Consider the following 20,684-nt stretch of genomic DNA (forward strand, 5'->3'; position numbering starts at 1 on the left):
TATTTTTAATGTCTTGACAAAATAACATAAAATTTTTATTTTTGATATTGAGGATTATATTTAAAAATTTATTATAATAATAATGTATATTTTTATAATTCAAAATATGTGAAAATTTTTAATTTAAATTTTCAAGCAATAAATTCAAATTTTTTAGTGAATTAATTCTTTTATTTACAATCTAAATCTTTATTAATCTTTACATCAATTATTATTTTTAGATTTAGTAGAGCTTGGAGGAAGAACTTGGTCATATTCTTTTTTTAAATTTTTTACATTTTAATTGAGAGCATAGCTTCTCATACTAGCTTCATTCAATGATTTTTAAAATTCTCTTCTTTCTGCCTATATTCTTTCCCAGCCTTACTAATTTTATTAGTCATTGTCTTATTAACGAGGATTTTTTTCATAAGAACTTTTTATAGTATCACTCATTTGAGAATCTTTTAAGTTGTAAAGTCTTTTTTCAAGATCTTCTTTTTCTTTTTAATATAAAACCATATTTAATTTTAGTTTACTGTTTTCTTATCTGAGTTATATTTGTTCGCTTTCTAAAGTTTTGATAAGTTGATTCTTGTCATCAATTTTTTTTTCAAGGACTGGAACGATCTAATTAGTATAAAGAAATAAATTATATCTAAGTCTTGCTTTTAATTAATTAATTACCTTTTGATCTTTCTATGCAGAGTTGTATAAGCTGTTATTTCTTTCGTTATCTTGAAGATATCCTTATAAATCTATAAAAAACATGAATTAAAATTCTTTCATAATTAATTTTTTTATTTACTTAAATTTTGCTATTTCATCTCATCAAGCTATCTTGAAATCTGATCTCTTTCTTAAATTATACTTTGGACTTCAAGAGATTATCTGTGTTAAGCTTAACGTTCCTATCAATATAAAAAAAATAATTAAAATAAATTTTATCAAATTTATCTATTTTCATACTCTTAACAAAATTTCTTCAAGTTGGGAGACTCTATTTCTATGGTAATCTAACTCAGAAGCCTTAGCCTCACATTCACGTTTCAACATATTAAGATTTTCAACTAATTAAATTTTTTCATTTTCTAGAGTCATAAGTTATCTTTGCATTTCATCCCTATTTCCTTCAAGCCCTTGAGAAACTCTCATCATGCTATCGTATTAACGATGGATATTCTCCTTTTCTTGAATAATATCTCTTATGTGCTAATCAGCTTATTCAAGTTTTTAGTTTAAGAATGTGATTTATCTTTCCATATTCTTAAGATCATTTATCATTTAGCCTTATTTTCCTTCATGGTGTCCAAGGTGGCCTTGCAACAAAGCCAACTCTTTTTCTAAATCTTAAGCTTTTCTAAACAAATTTTAATTTTCAATAATTAAATCTTGTGACTGTCTTTCAAGTCTTTCATTATCAATACAAACTTATTTATATTATGTAAGAAGATCTGATTTTTCCATTTCAACAGCTCTTAGTCCTTGTTTTTATTTCTTTTCTTCAATCATTACATTATTCAACTTTTAATTTAAACAAATAAACATTAAAATCACAAATAAATCTCATCTAATAAAATACTTGATGTCTAATATCATCTCTTTCACCAGCTATCTTGACGAGTTCACCTGTAAGATTTTAATTTTCTCTTGTTACAACATTTAAGTCATTAGCTAAATCTTGTAATTCCTTGTCCTTGACAGTTAAAGTATACTTACAGTTATCAACTTCTAGGAGGAGTTATTATATTTTCTTATTTTAATCCTTAATAGTAGCTTCAAGTTAAATAACTCTTTGAACACTTTGATCAGATTTGCTGCTCAATTCATTTCTCTTATCTCTCAATTTTTCGAGGTCGTTCTTAAATTAAAAAAATAAATAAATAAATAAAACTTGTATTAATCAATCAAATAATTGATTACTTCATATTGTTCTAAAACCTGCTTAATCTTTTCGTTTTCTAAGATTTTCTTATCAAGCTATTCTTGTATTTCATCTCTTTCTTAATCAATGGTAACTATTGAATCTTAGGCCTATTTAAGTTCTTAATTAACTTCATTAAGCTACTTTCCAAGAGATTATATTTCCTTTTGTAATTTTATTTTTTCACCTTCTTCTTCAACACGTTCACTGTTTCTGTTTTACAATCTCTCTAAGAGTTCTTCCTTTGCTCTTTCCAAACCTTCAGCAATAGTTTTTAATTATTTGTTATTTGTTTCAATTTCATAAATTCTCTGTCTTTATTCTGTATTTTCATTAGTTAAAATTTTAATTTCATTTTCAAGATTTTTAACTTTTCTTTCTTCTTTTGACAAGCTGTCCTTAAGATCTTGTACTAATAGTTCTTAAGTGTTGATTTTCTCTTAGAGTTAGATAGATTTTGTAAAACCGTTTTCTTTGTCGCTCTTTGTATTTAACATTTCTAAAAGAAAAGAACATAAATAAATAAGAAAAACTTAATAAATTGTTAAAATTAAAGCTTTAATTACCTTTTCTTAACTCCTTAATTTCTTTTAAATATTCTTCTTTTTAATTATTTAAATTCTCAACTTAGCGGGTGCCTTGTGAAATAAGTTATTCCATTTTTCTGACTTCAGTCTATAGGGCCTCTATCTCAATAATTTATTTTCTTTCCCTCTCTCTTGTTTTCTCTAATTCTAAAGCGATATAAGAATATTCAGTTTCTTTTTCCTTTGATTTTTAGATAGTTTAATTTATAGAATCTGTTTCTTAAGAGATTGATTGGAGTTCTTGAGCTAATCTAACTCTCTCATCTCTTTCAATCCTGAGTTAGTCTTAGAGCTTTTTGATACTTTCCTCCTTATCCATAATATCAAATTTAAGCTAGTCTGCTTCTCTAATAACCTTGAGTCTCTTATCCTCTAAATCAGCTAAATTTAAAAATAAAATAGTTAAAATAAAATCAATAATTAAACTTTATAAAATTACTAATTTATTCTAATTATCTCTTTTATTTGTCAACAATATCGTCATATTTTCTTTTAATTGCTGTTAACTGCAGATTTTCTCTTTCTGTTTCTGCTCTTGCAGATTCTATTTAGCGAATTTCTTTAGACTTTTAATCAATTACATCATTACTTAATTTATTTTATCTTTCTAATTCTTTAACTTAGTCTTAAAGTATTCTGATTTAAGTAAATTATTCTCTTTGCTTTTCTTCTGCTTCTAAGATCAAGCTCTTTGATTGTTAATTCATTTGCTCCAAATTTCCAATATCTTTTTTCAAAATGGAATTTTCTTTTTGCAAATTCTCGTAGAGCTTTTCTAATCTTTCTCTTGCTATGCTCTAAGTGTCTACATCACTCTTAAATTTATAAGTATCTGTTTTAGCTCTTTCAATTTAATCTTGAAGGAAATCCTTTTACTTCAAAATACGCTCACCCTCTAATTTAGCATCTTTATATTTGTCATTTAAATCTAAATTGTCTTACTCAAGACTGCGAATATTGGCCTTTAATCTCAAAATTTCATCATTGAGCAATCTGTTTTCAGAACTTAGACGATCTTAATTAGCATTTGTTAAATCAATTTCTCTCTAGAGTTGAGAAATCTTGCTATGTAGAATAGCTTTTTCATCTTCATAATCTTAAAGTTAAACTTATTTCTCTTCAAGTTCCTTAACATACTTCTCCATTTTACTAAGGGCTTGCTCTTTTTCAGCTCTTACACTCTCAACTGCCTAGCTGAATACTCTTTTATCACTTTAATATGCATTCACTACTTAATCTATATTTTAAATAAGTTTAATTAACTTTTATAGATTAATGCTTTCAAAATAATCAATAAATCACCTGCTCTAGAAGCTTCTTGCTTAAGTTACTCATTTTCTTATTACAGTCTCTTGATTTCGTCTTCTAAATCTTTATATTAATTATCAAACTCTTCCTTGCTAGCATCGTTGTTCTTTAACTTTTCTTCAAGCTTTTAAAGTTAATTCTTGTACTATTTAAAAAAAAAATTAGATTATAAACACATTAAAATTTTATTTTACTAGATCTTCAATTTGCTTTCTTTTTGCGTCATGAGATTCAATTATCCTTCTAGCACTCTCAAGGCTTTAATTTAAATCATAGACCTTATCACTAAGATTTCTGTTTTCTTCTTTGATCATTTATATTCTCTTCAGGTCAGACTTGAGATTTTTCAATTCTGTGTCCATTTAGTGATTTTCTTTTGTTAAGAAATCAATCTAATGATTGAGTCTTTCAACCTTTTCAACTTATTATTCAATTTGATAATCCTTTGAAAGCTTATCGACATTAAGACTACCAACTATTAAAAAATATGAATAATTTCAATATGATTCTAAAAGATAAATTTATAAAATTACTGTCAATCTTAGACTAAAGTCTAGTAATCTCTGATTCTCTGTTTTGGATTTATATTTGCATGTGTTTGATTTTTTCATTTAAAAGTACATTTTTTTCTTCTTGTCCTCTCAATTCTCTTTGCAATTCTTCAATTCGAACATCTTAAGTTCTAATTTAATCAGCCCAATTTCTCATTTCCTCTTCTCTCTATAATTTTTTAATAAATTCTATATCAATACAATTCGTTGAGATTTTCAAATTTCAATGTTTTAATAAAAATAAATTGTATAAATTACATTATTCTAGTACTCATTAAATTCATTTAGAGGTTTATTTAAGTCAAATTGGTTTCCTTTTTTTGCTAATATAAAAAATAGATTCAATCAACAAAGGAGTTATTAATTGATGATAATAATCATATTTACATAATGATATATTAGTAGGAGCTGAAATGTTGGCATTTATGTAAGAGGGAGGTAAATTTTCTAATCCTCCTTATGTAGAAGGTATATAAACCTTACTCATAAAAGTGTCAAGTTTCGTCTTAAGAGCTAAATTCTATATAAAAAAGATAAAATTTAAAAAAACAGATTTCCATCCAGTTAAAAATTTGAAAATTCTGCAAGAAATTGCTTTTTTAAAAATTGTTTTTTGAAAGTCAAAAATGCTTTACTTCATCTTCAACTTTTCTAATTCTAGCTTCCTTTTAATCAACCAAGAATTTTAAATCGTTTTTTTCGCCTTCCAATGAATTGTAAGTAGTTTTCCATCTATTGTTAGCAAGTTCTGCATCTTCTTTTACTTTTATCATAGCATAATGAAGATCATTATTCTCCTTAATTAATTTAGCATTTTCCTTTTTAAGAGGCTCTAAAGACTACTCTGCTTTAGCAATGTTCTTAAGAGCTTCATTATTTTGCTTTTTAACATTTTAATACATCTCTGAAATTTTTAGATTCTCATTAAGAAGCCTTTCAACCATAGCAGCACTTTCAATAGTGAAAGGATAGCAGTAGTTCAAAGAATCTAATTTCTTTTTGAGAAGCAAGAATTTTTGTTAAGGATCCATACTTAATTGATTTAAAAGCTTATTAATTCTAATATTATGTGATGCTAATTTGCTTCGTATAAAAATACTATTACAAAAAGTATTGATTTTTAATGGTGCTATATAATTGTTTGTTTATATTGCTTTGCTTAATATTTAAAGAAATCACCAATGTATTAATATTTATTTGATTATAAATTTAATTTCTTCTTTGTTTCTTTTATTTTTTGAATTTATCAATTAACTATCTAAAGATCCTTTTTATTTTTTTTATTTTGTGATCTCTAATTTACAATAAGATATTGATTGGCCTTTAAATTTTAATTAAGTTGGAAGTATATTCAGTCTTATAATATTTGAAATCTTCTTCATCAATACATGAATTAATTAATAAACATATAAATAGATAACTACTTCTAAATCAAATTTGCGATTGATTGTTTTTAATTCCTCACAAAAATTTAAAATTGAAAAATAATCTGAACACAAATAATTTAAAAATATTGCAAACAAATGATTTTTTTTTTGATATTTGGATTGGTTTTTTATGTGTTTTTTATAAAAACTAGTTTAAAAAAGGTTATTATATTCAATAAAAGAGTTACAAGAAAAATCTTTATGAATTTTTAATATTGTAGCACTCAAAATTGTTACTATTTAATATTTCATAGATTTATAATAAAAAGCTACAAAAAAAATAATTTTATATCCATTTTTATCCCTATTTATTTTCAATTTGTTATTTGTTTTCTAATTGTAAAATTATTTAATTTTTACAAATTTCTTGTAATTTAAATATAAACTCTAATATTTACATAAATCACTCAAAATATCAATTAATTTTATTTTTAAAAAAGCTTAATATTTTATTTAAACTCATAAAATTATTTTAATTTGTTAATTACAAATAAATTTTTAAATAATTTAATTTAATTAAAAAAGAGCTTAAATAAAAATTATTTTCATTTATGATATTTATTTTTTTAATAATATTTTTATATTCTTTAATTTTTAATTTAAAAAAGATAGTAAAATTTTCCTATTATCATTATTATTTAGGTCTATAAATTTCAATATTAATAATTGATGTTAACTTATTTTAAAAAGATTTGTGATTATATTTTATTGCTTTTTTATCTGCTTTTATTTAATAAATTACTTATAATAAAAATTATATATTTTGATGAATTAATTGGTTATCATTTTTTATTTTTTAAGAGATAAGAATACAAAAATACGTTATTTATTTTTATTCGTTATATAAATTTACAGAAAAAATAAAAATAGATTTTAGGAATAAAGTTTTTAAAGAATTTATTTTAAATTAAAATCAGCAAAATTGTCCAAAGTCAAAAAGAGAAGGCAAGTCAACCATTGCCTTTTACACATTCATAGTACCAAATAGGCAGAAGGCAATAATCATAAAACCAATAATAATTAATATTAATAGTGAAGCTTGGTTAGTCTTCTTTACATATTATTAAATAGATGATGAAACAATAAAGGAGCTAAGCAGAGCAATTACACTAAAGTAGATAATTTCTTCTGTTTCATAGACACCACCCAATGCAAATTATATAGCACTGTTAAAAGCAGTTAAGAACAAAAGACTTATAGAGCAAGGAGTGGTTTTATATGAAGGAATACCTTACTCTAACCATTTTGGTACTAATACCATACCACCTCCTAAACCAAAAGTAGAACCTATTAAACCAGCTAAAAAGGCAGTCACTGCAAATCCTTACATTTCTTATGCAGTAAGCTAAGTATCATCAGAAGAAGTATTTACCACTAATTTTTCTTCTATTTTATTTTAAATAACTAAACCTGCAATAATTCCTTTCACTAACAAATATGCCACGTATGCTGAAGCCAAGTTAGAAATTTGATACAAAAAGCCGCAAGGAGGTATACCGAGCAATGAATCAAATTTAGAACCACCTCTCAAAAGAGAGAAAACTGCAAAACCTAACGTAATACAGAATATTTTTGAAAGCAAACTTTTGGGATATTGCTCTTTTTTAGATGATTAAGAAATTGGTGGTAAACCATTTTCATTGGGTTATTTTAATTCATAAAGAGGAGAGGATTGGTCAGATTTATTATTATTTTAATTTTCTTGTACTTCTTTAGCCTTTTCACGCTTGTAGGATTTGTATGTTTTGGTAAGACTTTGAAGAATAAAGAATGCCAAAGCAAAAGCAAGAACAATCTAAGGTATAAACTTATTTAAAGCAACACCATAAATTGATCCAACCATAATAGTTGGTAAAGATAGGACAACTATTCTATAATCAATTACAGGGCCTCCATCTTTAGATTTTTATTTCATAAAGGACATTAGATTACCAAGAGAAGCACTGAAAATTGTGATAAAAACAAGGGCAATGCTTTTTTTAGTTTCATATCCAAAGAAAGACATTAAAACTGGTACTACAATTAAACCACCACCAATACCAGCAGCTTAACCTATTCCGACAACTACGAGAATAACCACACTACCTAACAATTCAGTTAAAGTCATTGGGAATAAATTCTTTCTCTAGCACTAAAAATGCTAATTACAGACTTGCATATATCCACAATCAGAATCTGCTTCACACTAATGTTCCAATTCGTTTTCTTAACTTGTTAACTATGTGTCATCTGAATCACTTTCTTAATTTTCTGTTTATTGAAGTATTGTTTTGTCATTTTAAGAAGGGCTTTAATTAGTAGAATTAGAGGCTGATGGTGAATTTTCATTTTGCTAATCCTTTGATTAAATGCTTTGAACTATGGTATCATCACATTTTATTATTGCTAATAAAAGCATTAACAAAATAATCTTTTTAATTGACATCTTTTTATATAAAATTGATAATTTCATTATTTTATTGTTTCCACTTTTAGATATTTTCTAAAGAATAATCCCTGAAGTTAATTTAATTTATTAAAATAAAATATAGATTATCAGCTAACTATCTATTTAATATACTTAAATTTCTTTTTTTTTTAAGGAATAATTTATTCGCGCAACCAGGATTAAATAATCTAAACCATAAGACGCAAAAAAATATATCTAGAATAAATTAAGAGAACCAAACAATACTTTACACAGATAATTAATTTGTATTAGCTATTGTACAATAATATTAATGCATACAATAGTAAAAAAATAAAAGTAACCAAAACGAAAAATCATTAGAAATTTACCATTTTATGTAGAATGAAAGATACAAGCTATTAACTCAAAATACAGTATTTTTAGCTTTACAAAATTTCAAAATTATCTAAATGAAATGTTATTAACTAATCTAATTTTATTTTTTCAACTTTTTCACATACTAAAAATATAAAAATACTAAAAAGACTGATTTACTTACTTGCATTTTAATCAAAAAAAGATTTTTTTAAAAAGTAATTGCAAAAAATAAAGCCTAACATAGCGAGACTTATTATTTTGATAGTTTTCATGTGAAATTTTTTAATTGAAAGAATAATCAATACAATAATAAACCATAATAAATTACATTTCTTTATTTATTTATATATTTCTACATTTATAATTAAGTCTTCACCTAATAAAAATTAATTTAACTAAGGTTAAATCTGCAAATACATTTCCTATGTTTCTATTAAATGAGCATATAGTTTTGATATATATACATTGCTTTAATTTATTTTGTAATTGAACTTAATAGATAAATTGATTCCTTCAATAAAAATGTATTTAAATAGTGAAGAACATTCAAAAATAAGTTAAATATCTTACATTTTTTAATTTAAATTCGGATTTTTCAATTCTAAATTTGGCTTACAACTTTTTTTTATTTATGATTTGAAATATTAATTAATAAAATTGTTAATATCTTACCAAACTTACTTAAAATATAATAAATAATATTATTAATTTGTAACTGCTATTTTATGTGTATTTTGATGAATTAAATAAAATTTAAAATATATTAATTGCTAAAATTAATATTTAAGGAATTATAAAAATTTAGATTTATAAATGTATATTTGATCTATCTTCAATAAAAATAAATTGAGATATATTTTTAAAACATAGAAATTCATCGTATATAAATTTTTTTTTTCAAAAATAGTTTTTCAAAACCTATTAATTTAATTTACTTTCTAAAAGCTGATGTAATGTGCTAAATTTTTGTATAAGGTTAGTGAAAATATCAAAAAAAAAAAAAAATTCAGGATAAATTTTTAAATTAAAAATATTAAATTCAAATAATTTTAACAGGCTTGATTGATATTATTTATGAAATATTAATAATTTTTATGGGCTAAAAAATTATAAATTAATAAAAAATATAAATACCTAAATTGATTTAGAAATCAAATTATCTCAAATATTGATGATTTTCTTTATTCCTTTACTATTTAACTAAAAATATTAATTTAGTGATCTGGAGTTGATAATTGAATAATTAAAAATTTAGATGATATCTAAATATATTTTTTTTAAAAAAAAGTTAAATTCATTTTAAAAAAATAATAATTAATTTATTTTTATTTTAAATATAAAAATATTATCTCAGATTTGTTAAATGATAATGTAAATCTAATATGAATCAGCTCATGTTTTGAGAAGTATAAAAAAAGAGAAATGGATGAAGACTATTTAAATAAATAATCAACTCTTTATCTAGTTAAGACACACAGAAAAACAAAATAATGTTAAGGATAATAATGAATGAGGGTTTCAGCCACTTAAGTTTGTTATCAAAAATAAAATAAAGCAAGAATAAGCGAGAGGGTAATGAAAGAATTAATGAAAATAGAAAAGAAACAAATTGATTAATTTGTGATTTATTAAATATTGTGAAATCGCTTTTTTATTTTTTTTGTTTCAATCATCAAAATAAGAGTGGAAAAGAGATAGATTGAAAGATATTATAGATTTTCTTTATAATCGACATAAAATTGATTATTATTGGGGACAGAGAGTCTTGAAGTGTAAAGAGTATTTACGAACTTAATCGACAACTCAGTGATGAATCAAAAAATTTCCTCTGTTAATGTGCCTTTAGAAGATTTAGACTTTTTTAACATTGAAGGTTTCAGACATGATGGATTTTTAGGATGCTCAAATGCCCCAGTTTATAGATACGTCGATATTAATAAAAGCGATCACATACTAGCCTTTAAAGAACTAAAGATTAAAGATGATGAGGATTATAAAAGAGTAGTTTCTAATTTTAAGACACTACAGAGAATCAAAGTAAATAAGCATCCAAACATTATCCAAATACTTGGCTTCTGCAAGTCAATTAAGCAGAAAGTCTACGGAGAGGATATTTCAGCTTACTTAATTATGGAGCATTGTGAAGGAAATTTAGACGATTATATATAAATGATGAAAAAATCAGGAAATCAATTCACCCTGACAGAAATTAAAAAATTTTTTTCTCAAACTATTTCTGCCTTAGAGTTTTTGCAATCTAATTTAAAAATAGCTCATCGCGATATCAAACCAGAAAATATTTTGGTGGATAAAACAAATTTTAAAATTGCTGATTTGGATGATTCTAAGATTGACCTAAACAAAACTATGGAAAAATCTTTGGTTTTAGGTAAGATAAAAGCTATTTTAAACGATAAATTAATTTAAATAAACATATTCTATATAAAACTAACAAATCCACTAAATTTTATTTTGATTACATGAAATAAATTCATTTTGCATTTGATTTTTTAGCATCAATTTTTTGAGAGCTCTTTTAGTGAAAAGTTATAAGGAATGCAAAATAATAATTTTGAGTTTATAAGAGTATTATAAAATATTTATTTATTAATTGAACCACAATTTAGTTGATTAGAGGAACAATTTTAGAAACTTCAACAAAAAATTTTAGCTATTGTTGTCATCTTAATAAATACAACATTTTTGAATAATTAGGAGTTAAAAATAATAAATTATCATAATCACAACAAATTTTTTTATAATTAGGAACTTTAAGCTTTATGGCACCTGAGTTGCTCAAAGCATATAATAGAATGAAGGACAGATTATCCTACAATGCCTATAAATCAGATGTTTATAGTTTAGGGTTATGCCTACTTTATATGTGTACTTTTAAGAAATTTTCAAAAGATGAAAGACTAAATGGAGTAATTAACAAAACTGCATATCTTAAACAGGTCAAGCAACTACGTTCCTAAGTAAAAGAAAGATATGGCAGCGTTCTTTCCAAGCTTATTAAAATGATGCTGGAAATGGATGCTGCTTTGAGACCTGATTTTACTACTCTAAAAAATATTGCGATTGATAAAGCATTTTTAGAAGAGTCAGACTTTTTTTAAACAAACAATAATTAAACTTAAATGAGATAATAAATTTCGATAGATTTAAACAGCTTAGCAAGAAAGAAGCAACATTGCATACTATCTGATTCAGAAGGAACTACTGCTCACTACAGTTCAGATAATTAAGACACTTCAGAAGGCAGCTAAAGATAAAAAGAATACTTTATGAATATTCAAAATGGCAATTACCACCGCTGCCCAATTTAATATTAATAGTAAGGAGATCGTTGCAATAATCTTCAAAGTAATTTACCTAGAAATACTATGTAAAAGTAGCACAGCAATCCTAATCAAAGGGATCTCTGCTTAACTCCTGAAAAGCCCAAATCATTAAGTATAAGTCATGCACCTATAAGATCAAATTTTTCTCAATAATTTTAAAATTAAAACATAAGAAATACATTACACATAGATCCAAATTATAGTTAATCAAGACACTCTTTAGTTAATTAAAGATAGTCACCACCTTAAGCTTTTTCATTTGATCAATAGCGCAACTCTAATCATTAGGGAAATATGAATCATACGGAATAAGGAATGGGAGGCTTCTGCTCATAAAACAACTCAAATTAAACGGGCAACGGAATACAAATAAATTTTAATTTTTAAGGCCAAGGTAGCATATAAAACTAAGCACAAACAAATTTCAACACATAAATAAGGAAGTTTTCTTCAAATATTCCTAATAGTTAATGCTAAAAAATAAGCTCTGCGTATATAGGTACTATGCCAGAACCAATTTTAGAGTATAATTCAATGAAGCATTTAGAAGAAAGAAGTAATACAGGTAATACAGACAGGACAGAGAGTAACTAAAGCAATTGCTATTATTAATAAAATTCAGCCAGTAAGCATAAAGAGCAATCTAATTAATCTGGTTAAGTAAGTAGAACAAACTCATAAGTGAGCTATATCAATAACAAAACAAACAGCTAATAAGACAATTCCGTATATCCTGAAAGCTAAATTTCAAATTCTGTGATAGCTGAACGCCAAAATACATTTACAGTTAGTGAAATAATCAGAGAAAATTAAAATATAAAATAACAGTAACTAAATAAATATTAAGACGAGGATTAATACATAGATGACGGAAGTCATAGAGACTACATCGATAACTTTGAATGTTAAGAACATCGCAAATAAGAATATTATGCTCATGACCAAGTTGAATAATCTTATAGTAAAAGAGCAGCAGCATAAAATAGATAGAAATACTTAGTGTCTACTGAGTAATCTTCAAACTCTTCATCATCATAACACAATGAATTTCATCAAAATTAAAAGAATTAAACAAAAGATATTAACATTTTCGATGACAATAACCAAGCTACATGCATTTCATAGAAGAAGAAAAAATAGAACTTCAGTGAAAATATGGTTAAAATTGTTGAAGATGACAATAACTTTTTTGATACTTTTATCGATAGTTAATCTTAAACTCCCAATCAAAATACATTAGCTCCTTAGCCTGAAACCGTTCGCAGAAATTATCATTAATTCTAAAACCCTGATTAAATACGTAGATTATCAAAATAAAGAAAAACTTTAGCAATTGTAATTGTAATAATGATTCTTTTCACAATTGCTCTCGGATTGTTCTATATAATTTAATCAAATTAATCAAATAATCGATCAAATTCTAGAACTTCAGATAATAATGGTCCTGATGCAGACCCAAAAACTTATACAGTTGATGAATGCAAATAATAAAATAAAATGTATTTAGCTGGAAAATGCTACACGAAGTGCCCGTAGCAGAATTATTATCCTGATACGGATCAAATGATATGTGTGCAATGCGACCCCTCGTGCTTAGAATGCACTTGGGGTGAAGCCAATTCATGCAAAAAATGTAAATAAGACCTGTATCTTCTTAGTCTCAATTAGCAGACTGGTATGTGTGTTAGCGACTGTCCTAATTATTTTAGAAAAGATAGCTCTATAAATAAATGTATGAAATGTCCAGAAAACTGCATAACGTGTTCATCCTAACCAAATAAACGGTAATTGGAAACTATAAATTCTACAGCAGAGCAATATGTTGTTTGCTAGAAATGTTCAATAGAGTATTATTTGCTAGGTGATAATCTTTGTGTAAATGTCTGTCCAAAAGATACAATAACTGATACCTAAAATAGAAAATGTGTAGTATAAACGAGGATATTTTGATAAAAGAAATTTTCCTCTGCCAATTTAAATAAATAAATAATAATGCCTTTCCTAATCTAGTTTAATAAGATTTCTATCATTTTTCTCTCAAAATTAATTTATTGTTCAAAACATATTTAAATATATTCCCACTAAAAATAAATCTAACTAACTAAATTTCATTTCAACTATGCAAACATATAAACAACAGAATAAATATATAAACTATACAACAATATCCTAAGGATAAATAAAACAAGAAAAGATTCCTTTTTGCTCAACTACAAAATAATGAACAAAATGATGAATAAATCTAACTATAAAGCTTTTATTTGTATTTTATATTAAAATTTTCTTAATTAACCTATTATCCTATATTTATAATTTAAAAACTTCTTTTTCTATGTTTAATTCATTTAAAAATACAAACCTAAAAATATTTAATTTTAATTAATTAGAATTATTTTGAGTAAAAACTAAAAAAATTTTATTCAAAATTAATTTTTATTTTGGAGTTGCCATAAATCATTTACCAATTAAAAAATTATTTCCTTAAAATCTTTAAATAAATTCTACAAAATTTTATTAAAATAGCAATTTCAATAAAAAAATACTAATTTTTTGTTTTAATCAATTCAAATAATAAATTTTTATTTATTAAAACAAATATTAAATGAATGAATTGGGTTATTCCATCAAATTTTTTAATAATTTTTAAAATAAAAATTAATAGCTTTAATTAATTTATAATAAATTTACTATTTTTATCATTTTTTATTTTAATTAGAGAGCTTAAAAAGAAAAGTTAACTAAAAAAATTATTTTAAATAAAATTCATAATTTCTTTGTATGTATTTTAAGTGAGTAAGTATTATAATACACTTCTTATATTTACTTTTTACTAAATTTCACAATCAAGGGCACTTTTCAGATGGGAATATATCTTATTTAATATAGATTTTATTCATAATAAAAAATAAATTTATTATCTTAAAAATACTTTAATAATTATATGTTTAAAAATATCCTAAATAAACAATAAAATTATTTTTTTATTTTCAACGATTTTTCTAAAACTTATATTAAACTAAAAAAATAAACATCAAAATTTTATTTATAGGTAACTAAACAAGCAGTTTTAATACAACAAATAGCAATCAAAATAATTAAATAATATTTTGAATTTTTTTTGCTACTTATTAAATTTTTATTGAATATTTATTTTCTTATTTTACAATTAATATTCTATTCTCAATAATAGATATTTTTTTAAATTTTCATTTTGTTTTTTGTGTAATATTGTTGTCAGAATTGATAATATTATATTAATATTTGTTATAATTTATGAGAGAACAATAGTTGAATATATCATAACCATAATTTTATTAATATTATCAAATATTTAGAATATTTTTAAGATTGAATAATAAATTAAGATTTTGGATAAAAGAAAAGATTATTTGTAAAGCCTTGTCTGCCTGCTAAATGAGCAACAACACTTAAATTGATTTTATTAAACCCAATAGTATGATAATTAATAACCGCAAATAAAATAATTTGATTATAATACCTAGGCTGGAGTAAGAAATATCTTATAAAATATGGAAAATAAAAAAATAATACTCTAATATTATCTTTTTTGGAATTGTATTAATGATAATATCTAGTTGCTTCTTTAACAATAACGTGTAAAAAAATTCAAAATATTTTTCTAATCTATGCAAAACGTTAGTGCTAACTATGCAGATAATCTTTGGACAGATTTTTGCATATTTGGTAGATATTGTTTCATTTAACACATCATTTCTACTATCTATATGCTAGTACTTTTTTTGTATCATTTTGAGTATCTTACAGATGTACTACGATAATGAGTAGTTAAAGATATTTTTAATTATTTTCAGCGCCATATCTTACTACCAATCTAAGTTATGTGTTAGATATTTGATCTTTAATTGCTATTATAATCTTAGATGGAGATTCGACATATATATATATCTTCAAATATTAGTTGAAGTTAATCAATTACTTCAAAGTATATTGTAATACTTAAATTTAGAATACCTATAAAATAACTTATACATTCAACTTGCTAATATTCTTCTCTTACTCGTAGGAACATTTATTATTTTTTTCAGCTATGGAAAAATAGAAAGACTCAAATAATCATCCTCTAAATATAAATTGTATTTGACATATTAAGGTATAGGCCTTTCTTTCAAAGCTATAATGAGCTACTATAATAATAAAAATTTCATTTTTTTGCTCATAATTATTTGTTCATTTTAAGTTTCTGTTGATTAAATCTTTGATTAAGACTCCTAAATAATTTATTAGTAATTTAAGTAAACAAAAGACTATTATAAAATATTAAATAGTGTTTTTTTCTTTATTTCACAGTTTTTAGCTTCTCTAGCCTCGTTAGTATTAAATAGCAATAATTGGATTATAGAATCTTCCATAAAAGTTACCTAGCACCTAATAAACATTTAAATAGCTATCCAGCTACTAAAGTGTTTGTAATATTATTCAAAAATTTCAATATCCTAGGAATCTTCTCTTGTAATATTTGCTATTATTGAGGTAGTTTAAAATACTAACTTTTAAATAATATTCAATCAATACGTAGAAATTGCATATTGTCTAAACAATGAACAATCATCTATAAAATGCTAAGGATACTCCTTAATATATAGTGTTAATTATATATTTTTTTATTTATCATATAGCCCAATTTCTCCATTCATAAAGTATATAATCTAACTTGTGGTTTTGATTTTTGCAAAAATTTATTCCACGAAGTTCTTAAAAAATAAATCATTCATAAAGTTAGAAAGAAATTTAAAAAGATACCTAGAAAAACAAAATAATAAGTATAATTAAATATAATGAATAAAAATATGACTCAAATTAATCCAAATTCTTTATTTCTTAATAAATATAAATATTTATATTTTTTAAATAATAGACAAATTTTTATTTCTATTATTATGTGTTTTGTACTCTCTCAAAAATATTAATTAACTTTTATATCTTTGTTGTTACTTAAAGAATTTAATAAATTTTAAAGCCATATTTCAAAAAAAATAAAAGAAGTAAAAAATTTTTTAATTCTTCAATAACTAATTGAATTTGATAAATTTAATCATATTTATTTTATAATAATTTTCTCTATGAGTGATAAAATATTTTGATGTCACTTAGTTTATTTTTTTAAAGAAGGTGTATGTTATTGGCTATTAGGCTATTATATTCATTAGACATACAATTTCAAAATATTTTGCAAGGATTTAATTGTTTTTTGCTTAATTAACAGTAATAATTTTCAAATTACTTTTTATATTAAATTATTTAATTAGTTTTCCTAACAAATCTTTCTAATTTATTAATCAAAAAACATTTGTTTAGGAATAATATAGAGATATATATTTTGAAATATTATAAAAATGTCATATGATCCTATTGGTAGACTTCTAAAAGTAACTGCAATAGGAGGTTCTTAAAAAGAAAAACTAAATCATGTTCCTAACACAGTTATAAATCCCTTGCAACTTACAGGGAAAAAAATGAAAACTATTATAGAGCAGAATCCTCCTGGATCTATTCCTGTACCTTCAAGAGTAAGATCTGTAACAATAGATGTTGTAGGAAAACCAAAAACATTATTTAAGTATGCATATTTTTAGATTTAATATGTAAATTTTATTTATTATTCAATATTTAATATTTAGAGAAGATAATGTGGATTTATCAAAAGCGAAACGCTCAGTAGAAAGGCATTTATCAAAGCCATTTGGATATTCAGAAAAAATATTATCTAAATCAAAGAATTAAAGGGAATCTAGTTAAAATATTTAAAATAAAACAACTTATCAACATCCTGATGTCTGGAATCAGAGTATAAATACAGAATCTAAAAGAAAGTAGTTTAATTTAACTAAGGATCAAACTCTTTAAACTCTCAAGTCAATGAATAAAAAGCAGAGAGACGAGTTTATTTTCAAATCTCATGTAAAATTTACTTTTTATTCAGGGACTTTTAAATAAGCATTTTATATTTTTAGAACTAGGCTAAGATTATTGAGAACTTTTATACTTCGTTAAGAAAGGTCTTGAAAAAAAGACAATATACTTAACAATACGGAGAAGATATTGATTAAGATGTAGAAGAGTCTGAACTTTTAAATAAGTTATTTAATGCTTACACTCGTCTAAGAAATATATAAATTGGATAGAGAACTGATTAAAAATTTAGTAACTTAAAATAAAAGAGGTCAAATATTTATTCAAATATTTTTAATTTTGTAAAACAGTTTATTTAGAAGAACTAAAAGATTTTTGCTTTACTATTGGTTTTAACTCTGATTCATAGGGAGAAAATCTAATTGAGTAGTTCTATGAGTAAATATATAATCCAGAACTTCTTTAAGATGCTAAAATTATCAGCAAAAAGCCTTCATTGCATTCTTTGAGGACTATGACTATTATTGAATAGCTTATTCCTGGACAAGCCTTAGTAAAAAAATCTGATATGGTTTCAATGAGAGCAATTAATTATAATTATAAAAAATATTTGCATGAAAATTTTGAAATACTATAAAAATTTAGCAGAAATGCTTCTAAATAAATTTTGGTAGATCTGCTAGCTAATATTAATCCTTGGGTTGTAAAACATTCTTTTTTAATTTATTTTCAAATCTTTATTTATGAAATATTTTTGTTAAGTATTAAAAGAAATTGCTTAAACTTACTCTGTAAAGATCATAAGAACTAGAATAAGAGTTTTTTACAATACAAAATTTATATGGAAATGAATAAATTATAAAATAAGTAAATAAAAGAATTAAAGAAAGAGACGAGTAAGTATAAGAAAAGCTCATTTTATCTAAATTTATTCATTAAATGGTAAGAAATAATTTTTTGAAAATTGATAGTCTCAAGGAAAATTTTGTGAAATAAATTGTTTCTAAGGCAGAAAAGATTAGTGTTTTAGAGGATTTTATGGTGGGTTTATTATAGCATTTGTTTAGTAGCATTCAAGGTGCTGAATCCGTTGAGTCTTAAGAAGAGATTAGTGATAGATAATCAGATTGTAGCTAGGAAAAAGAGACTAATTAAATATAATAAGAAAATAAATAGCTGCATTTGGAAAAAATAGCTGATTTCATTCATAATAATAAATATAGAGGTGATTAATATGATATTATTATAAACTTTTTAGTAAAAATAAAGAAATAAGTCAATGAAAAGAACTAGACATAAAATAATGAGTATTTAATGTCAGAAGACATAACTTGTTTTTGTACATAATATAAAGAAAAGTAAGACTACAAATAGTCAGTTATTAAAAAGTATATTGAAAAGGCTAAAAAATTCTATGATAAACACCTTGGAGATGTTGATATTAATGAAGAAAACAGGAAAAAATTTGATAGTAATACGGTTGGAACATACACTTTGAAAAAGATGTAAAAATATGATAGTATAATAGGGAGCAGGGCATCAAAAGTAAATTAAATATTGAATTTAGTTTAAAAAAGAGTTATATACGGAGTCGATTCAGTTTATTATGATGGACCAATAGAGGAGAATGATTTTTTTGAGTAAATAGTCAGTATACTTAATTCTGAATTGAAAGATTTTAAAATATAAATGCTTTTTAATGAAAATTTTGTCCATTCTTATTTTTAAGATTATTAAGAAATGCTAGAAAAAGAAAAACTCAAAGCTAAAGGCTGGGATGATGAAATTTAGTAAGCTTTATAATTGTATTAGCGAGAATCCTAAAGGTTGCTAAATGTAGTTTAATCCTGGAAACCGAAAGAAAAATAAAAGAAATCGAAATAGCAACAATCTCCACAAGCTAATAGAAATTCAAAAGGATTTGATGGTATTAGACAATCAGCATAAACAAAAAGCAACCAATAAATTAAGTTGTCAGCTTAATAATTGAATAAATAATTTTTATAAGATTTTATTGAGAATGAAGAAAAGGATCTTGAAAAAAATAATGCTGCTAAATTGGATTCATAAAAATCTTTATACTCTCAAAATTTAAAAGAAGCCTAAAAAAATTAATAATAAAAAGTTTAATAAGAAAATAAAACTGACTCAACAACAAAGATTAAAAAATAAAATCCAACTTAACATGTAATATAAAGCAATATTAAAGATTAAGTTTAAAAAAGTTCATTGTAAAAAATATAGCAAATTTAAAGTGAGAGAAAAAAATCAACATAAGAATAAAATAGTTAAATAAAACAAAGATAATCTGAAATAAAGTAATTGTAGCAAAGGTAATTAAATGAACAAGATTAAATTTAATAAATAGATTAGCAAAAAAATAATTTTAATTAAAATGAAAATCTTTCATTCTTTGAGTTTATTGACAATTAATATGGATACAGCGATGATAAAAATAATAGTTTTCAAAGTAAATAAGGACAAAAAGGTTCATATATAAATAAAGATTCAAGTTAGAATAAGCTAAATTCAATTTATAATAATTAAAAAACAAATAATATTACCAAACCCAAAGACTCATCTCCTAATCATTCTAGTCATAATGACCTTAGCACAATCAACAAGACAAATTAGGATAGTATTAACAATGACCCACAAATTTAGAAAACGAACTAAATGTATACAGATCTTTTTAATATTCTAAACAGGTATTCTATTTATATAATTTAAGTTAAAGAATTATAATATTAATAAATTTTAATTTAATAAATAGCATTAAAGATGAGTTTGATATTGTTTGAAGTGGATTATCTATATTAATAAAATTTATTTGTGTAAATTTAATGTTACAAAAGCATTAATAAAAAGAAATATTTGAATTATTTTAAGATATGTAAAAATTAAA

General features: G+C 23.6%; 5 protein-coding genes across 5 annotated transcripts; 2 read left to right on the top strand and 3 right to left on the bottom strand. All coding sequences in view use genetic code 6, as the record gives it.

The window, feature by feature from the left end:
• Positions 1 to 204: 204 nt before the first annotated feature.
• TTHERM_01164140 (hypothetical protein) lies at positions 205 to 5,380 on the bottom strand (the record flags this gene model as incomplete). The annotated part of the gene is made up of 14 exons (XM_001030057.1): positions 205 to 609; positions 667 to 737; positions 788 to 890; positions 949 to 1,503; positions 1,562 to 1,840; positions 1,903 to 2,402; positions 2,470 to 2,871; positions 2,930 to 3,727; positions 3,793 to 3,943; positions 3,993 to 4,273; positions 4,332 to 4,518; positions 4,608 to 4,672; positions 4,737 to 4,869; positions 4,985 to 5,380. 14 exons carry the CDS (start codon positions 5,378 to 5,380, stop codon positions 205 to 207), a joined length of 4,326 nt encoding a protein of 1,441 aa, XP_001030057.1.
• A 1,167-nt stretch (positions 5,381 to 6,547) lies between these two features.
• On the bottom strand, positions 6,548 to 8,297 carry TTHERM_01164150 (sulfite exporter TauE/SafE). The gene has a single exon (XM_001030058.2). It carries the CDS (start codon positions 8,226 to 8,228, stop codon positions 6,690 to 6,692), a length of 1,539 nt encoding a protein of 512 aa, XP_001030058.2. The 5' UTR covers positions 8,229 to 8,297; the 3' UTR covers positions 6,548 to 6,689.
• Positions 8,298 to 10,352: 2,055 nt separating this feature from the next.
• On the top strand, positions 10,353 to 13,837 carry TTHERM_01164160 (Serine/Threonine kinase; the record flags this gene model as incomplete). The annotated part of the gene is made up of 2 exons (XM_001030059.3): positions 10,353 to 10,932; positions 11,310 to 13,837. 2 exons carry the CDS (start codon positions 10,353 to 10,355, stop codon positions 13,835 to 13,837), a joined length of 3,108 nt encoding a protein of 1,035 aa, XP_001030059.1.
• Positions 13,838 to 15,900: 2,063 nt separating this feature from the next.
• TTHERM_001164169 (hypothetical protein) lies at positions 15,901 to 16,305 on the bottom strand (the record flags this gene model as incomplete). Its single annotated transcript, XM_012800348.1, has 1 exon — positions 15,901 to 16,305. One exon carries the CDS (start codon positions 16,303 to 16,305, stop codon positions 15,901 to 15,903), a length of 405 nt encoding a protein of 134 aa, XP_012655802.1.
• A 957-nt stretch (positions 16,306 to 17,262) lies between these two features.
• On the top strand, positions 17,263 to 20,580 carry TTHERM_01164170 (hypothetical protein; the record flags this gene model as incomplete). Its single annotated transcript, XM_001030060.2, has 6 exons — positions 17,263 to 17,486; positions 17,548 to 17,827; positions 17,881 to 18,070; positions 18,130 to 18,482; positions 18,542 to 20,487; positions 20,553 to 20,580. The coding sequence occupies 6 exons, from the start codon at positions 17,263 to 17,265 to the stop codon at positions 20,578 to 20,580; spliced, it is 3,021 nt and encodes a 1,006-aa protein (XP_001030060.2).
• Between the last annotated feature and the right edge of the window lie 104 nt (positions 20,581 to 20,684).

This window comes from Tetrahymena thermophila (assembly GCF_000189635.1).
Source record: "Tetrahymena thermophila SB210 genomic scaffold scf_8254360, whole genome shotgun sequence".
NCBI classification, from domain to species: Eukaryota; Ciliophora; class Oligohymenophorea; order Hymenostomatida; family Tetrahymenidae; genus Tetrahymena; species Tetrahymena thermophila.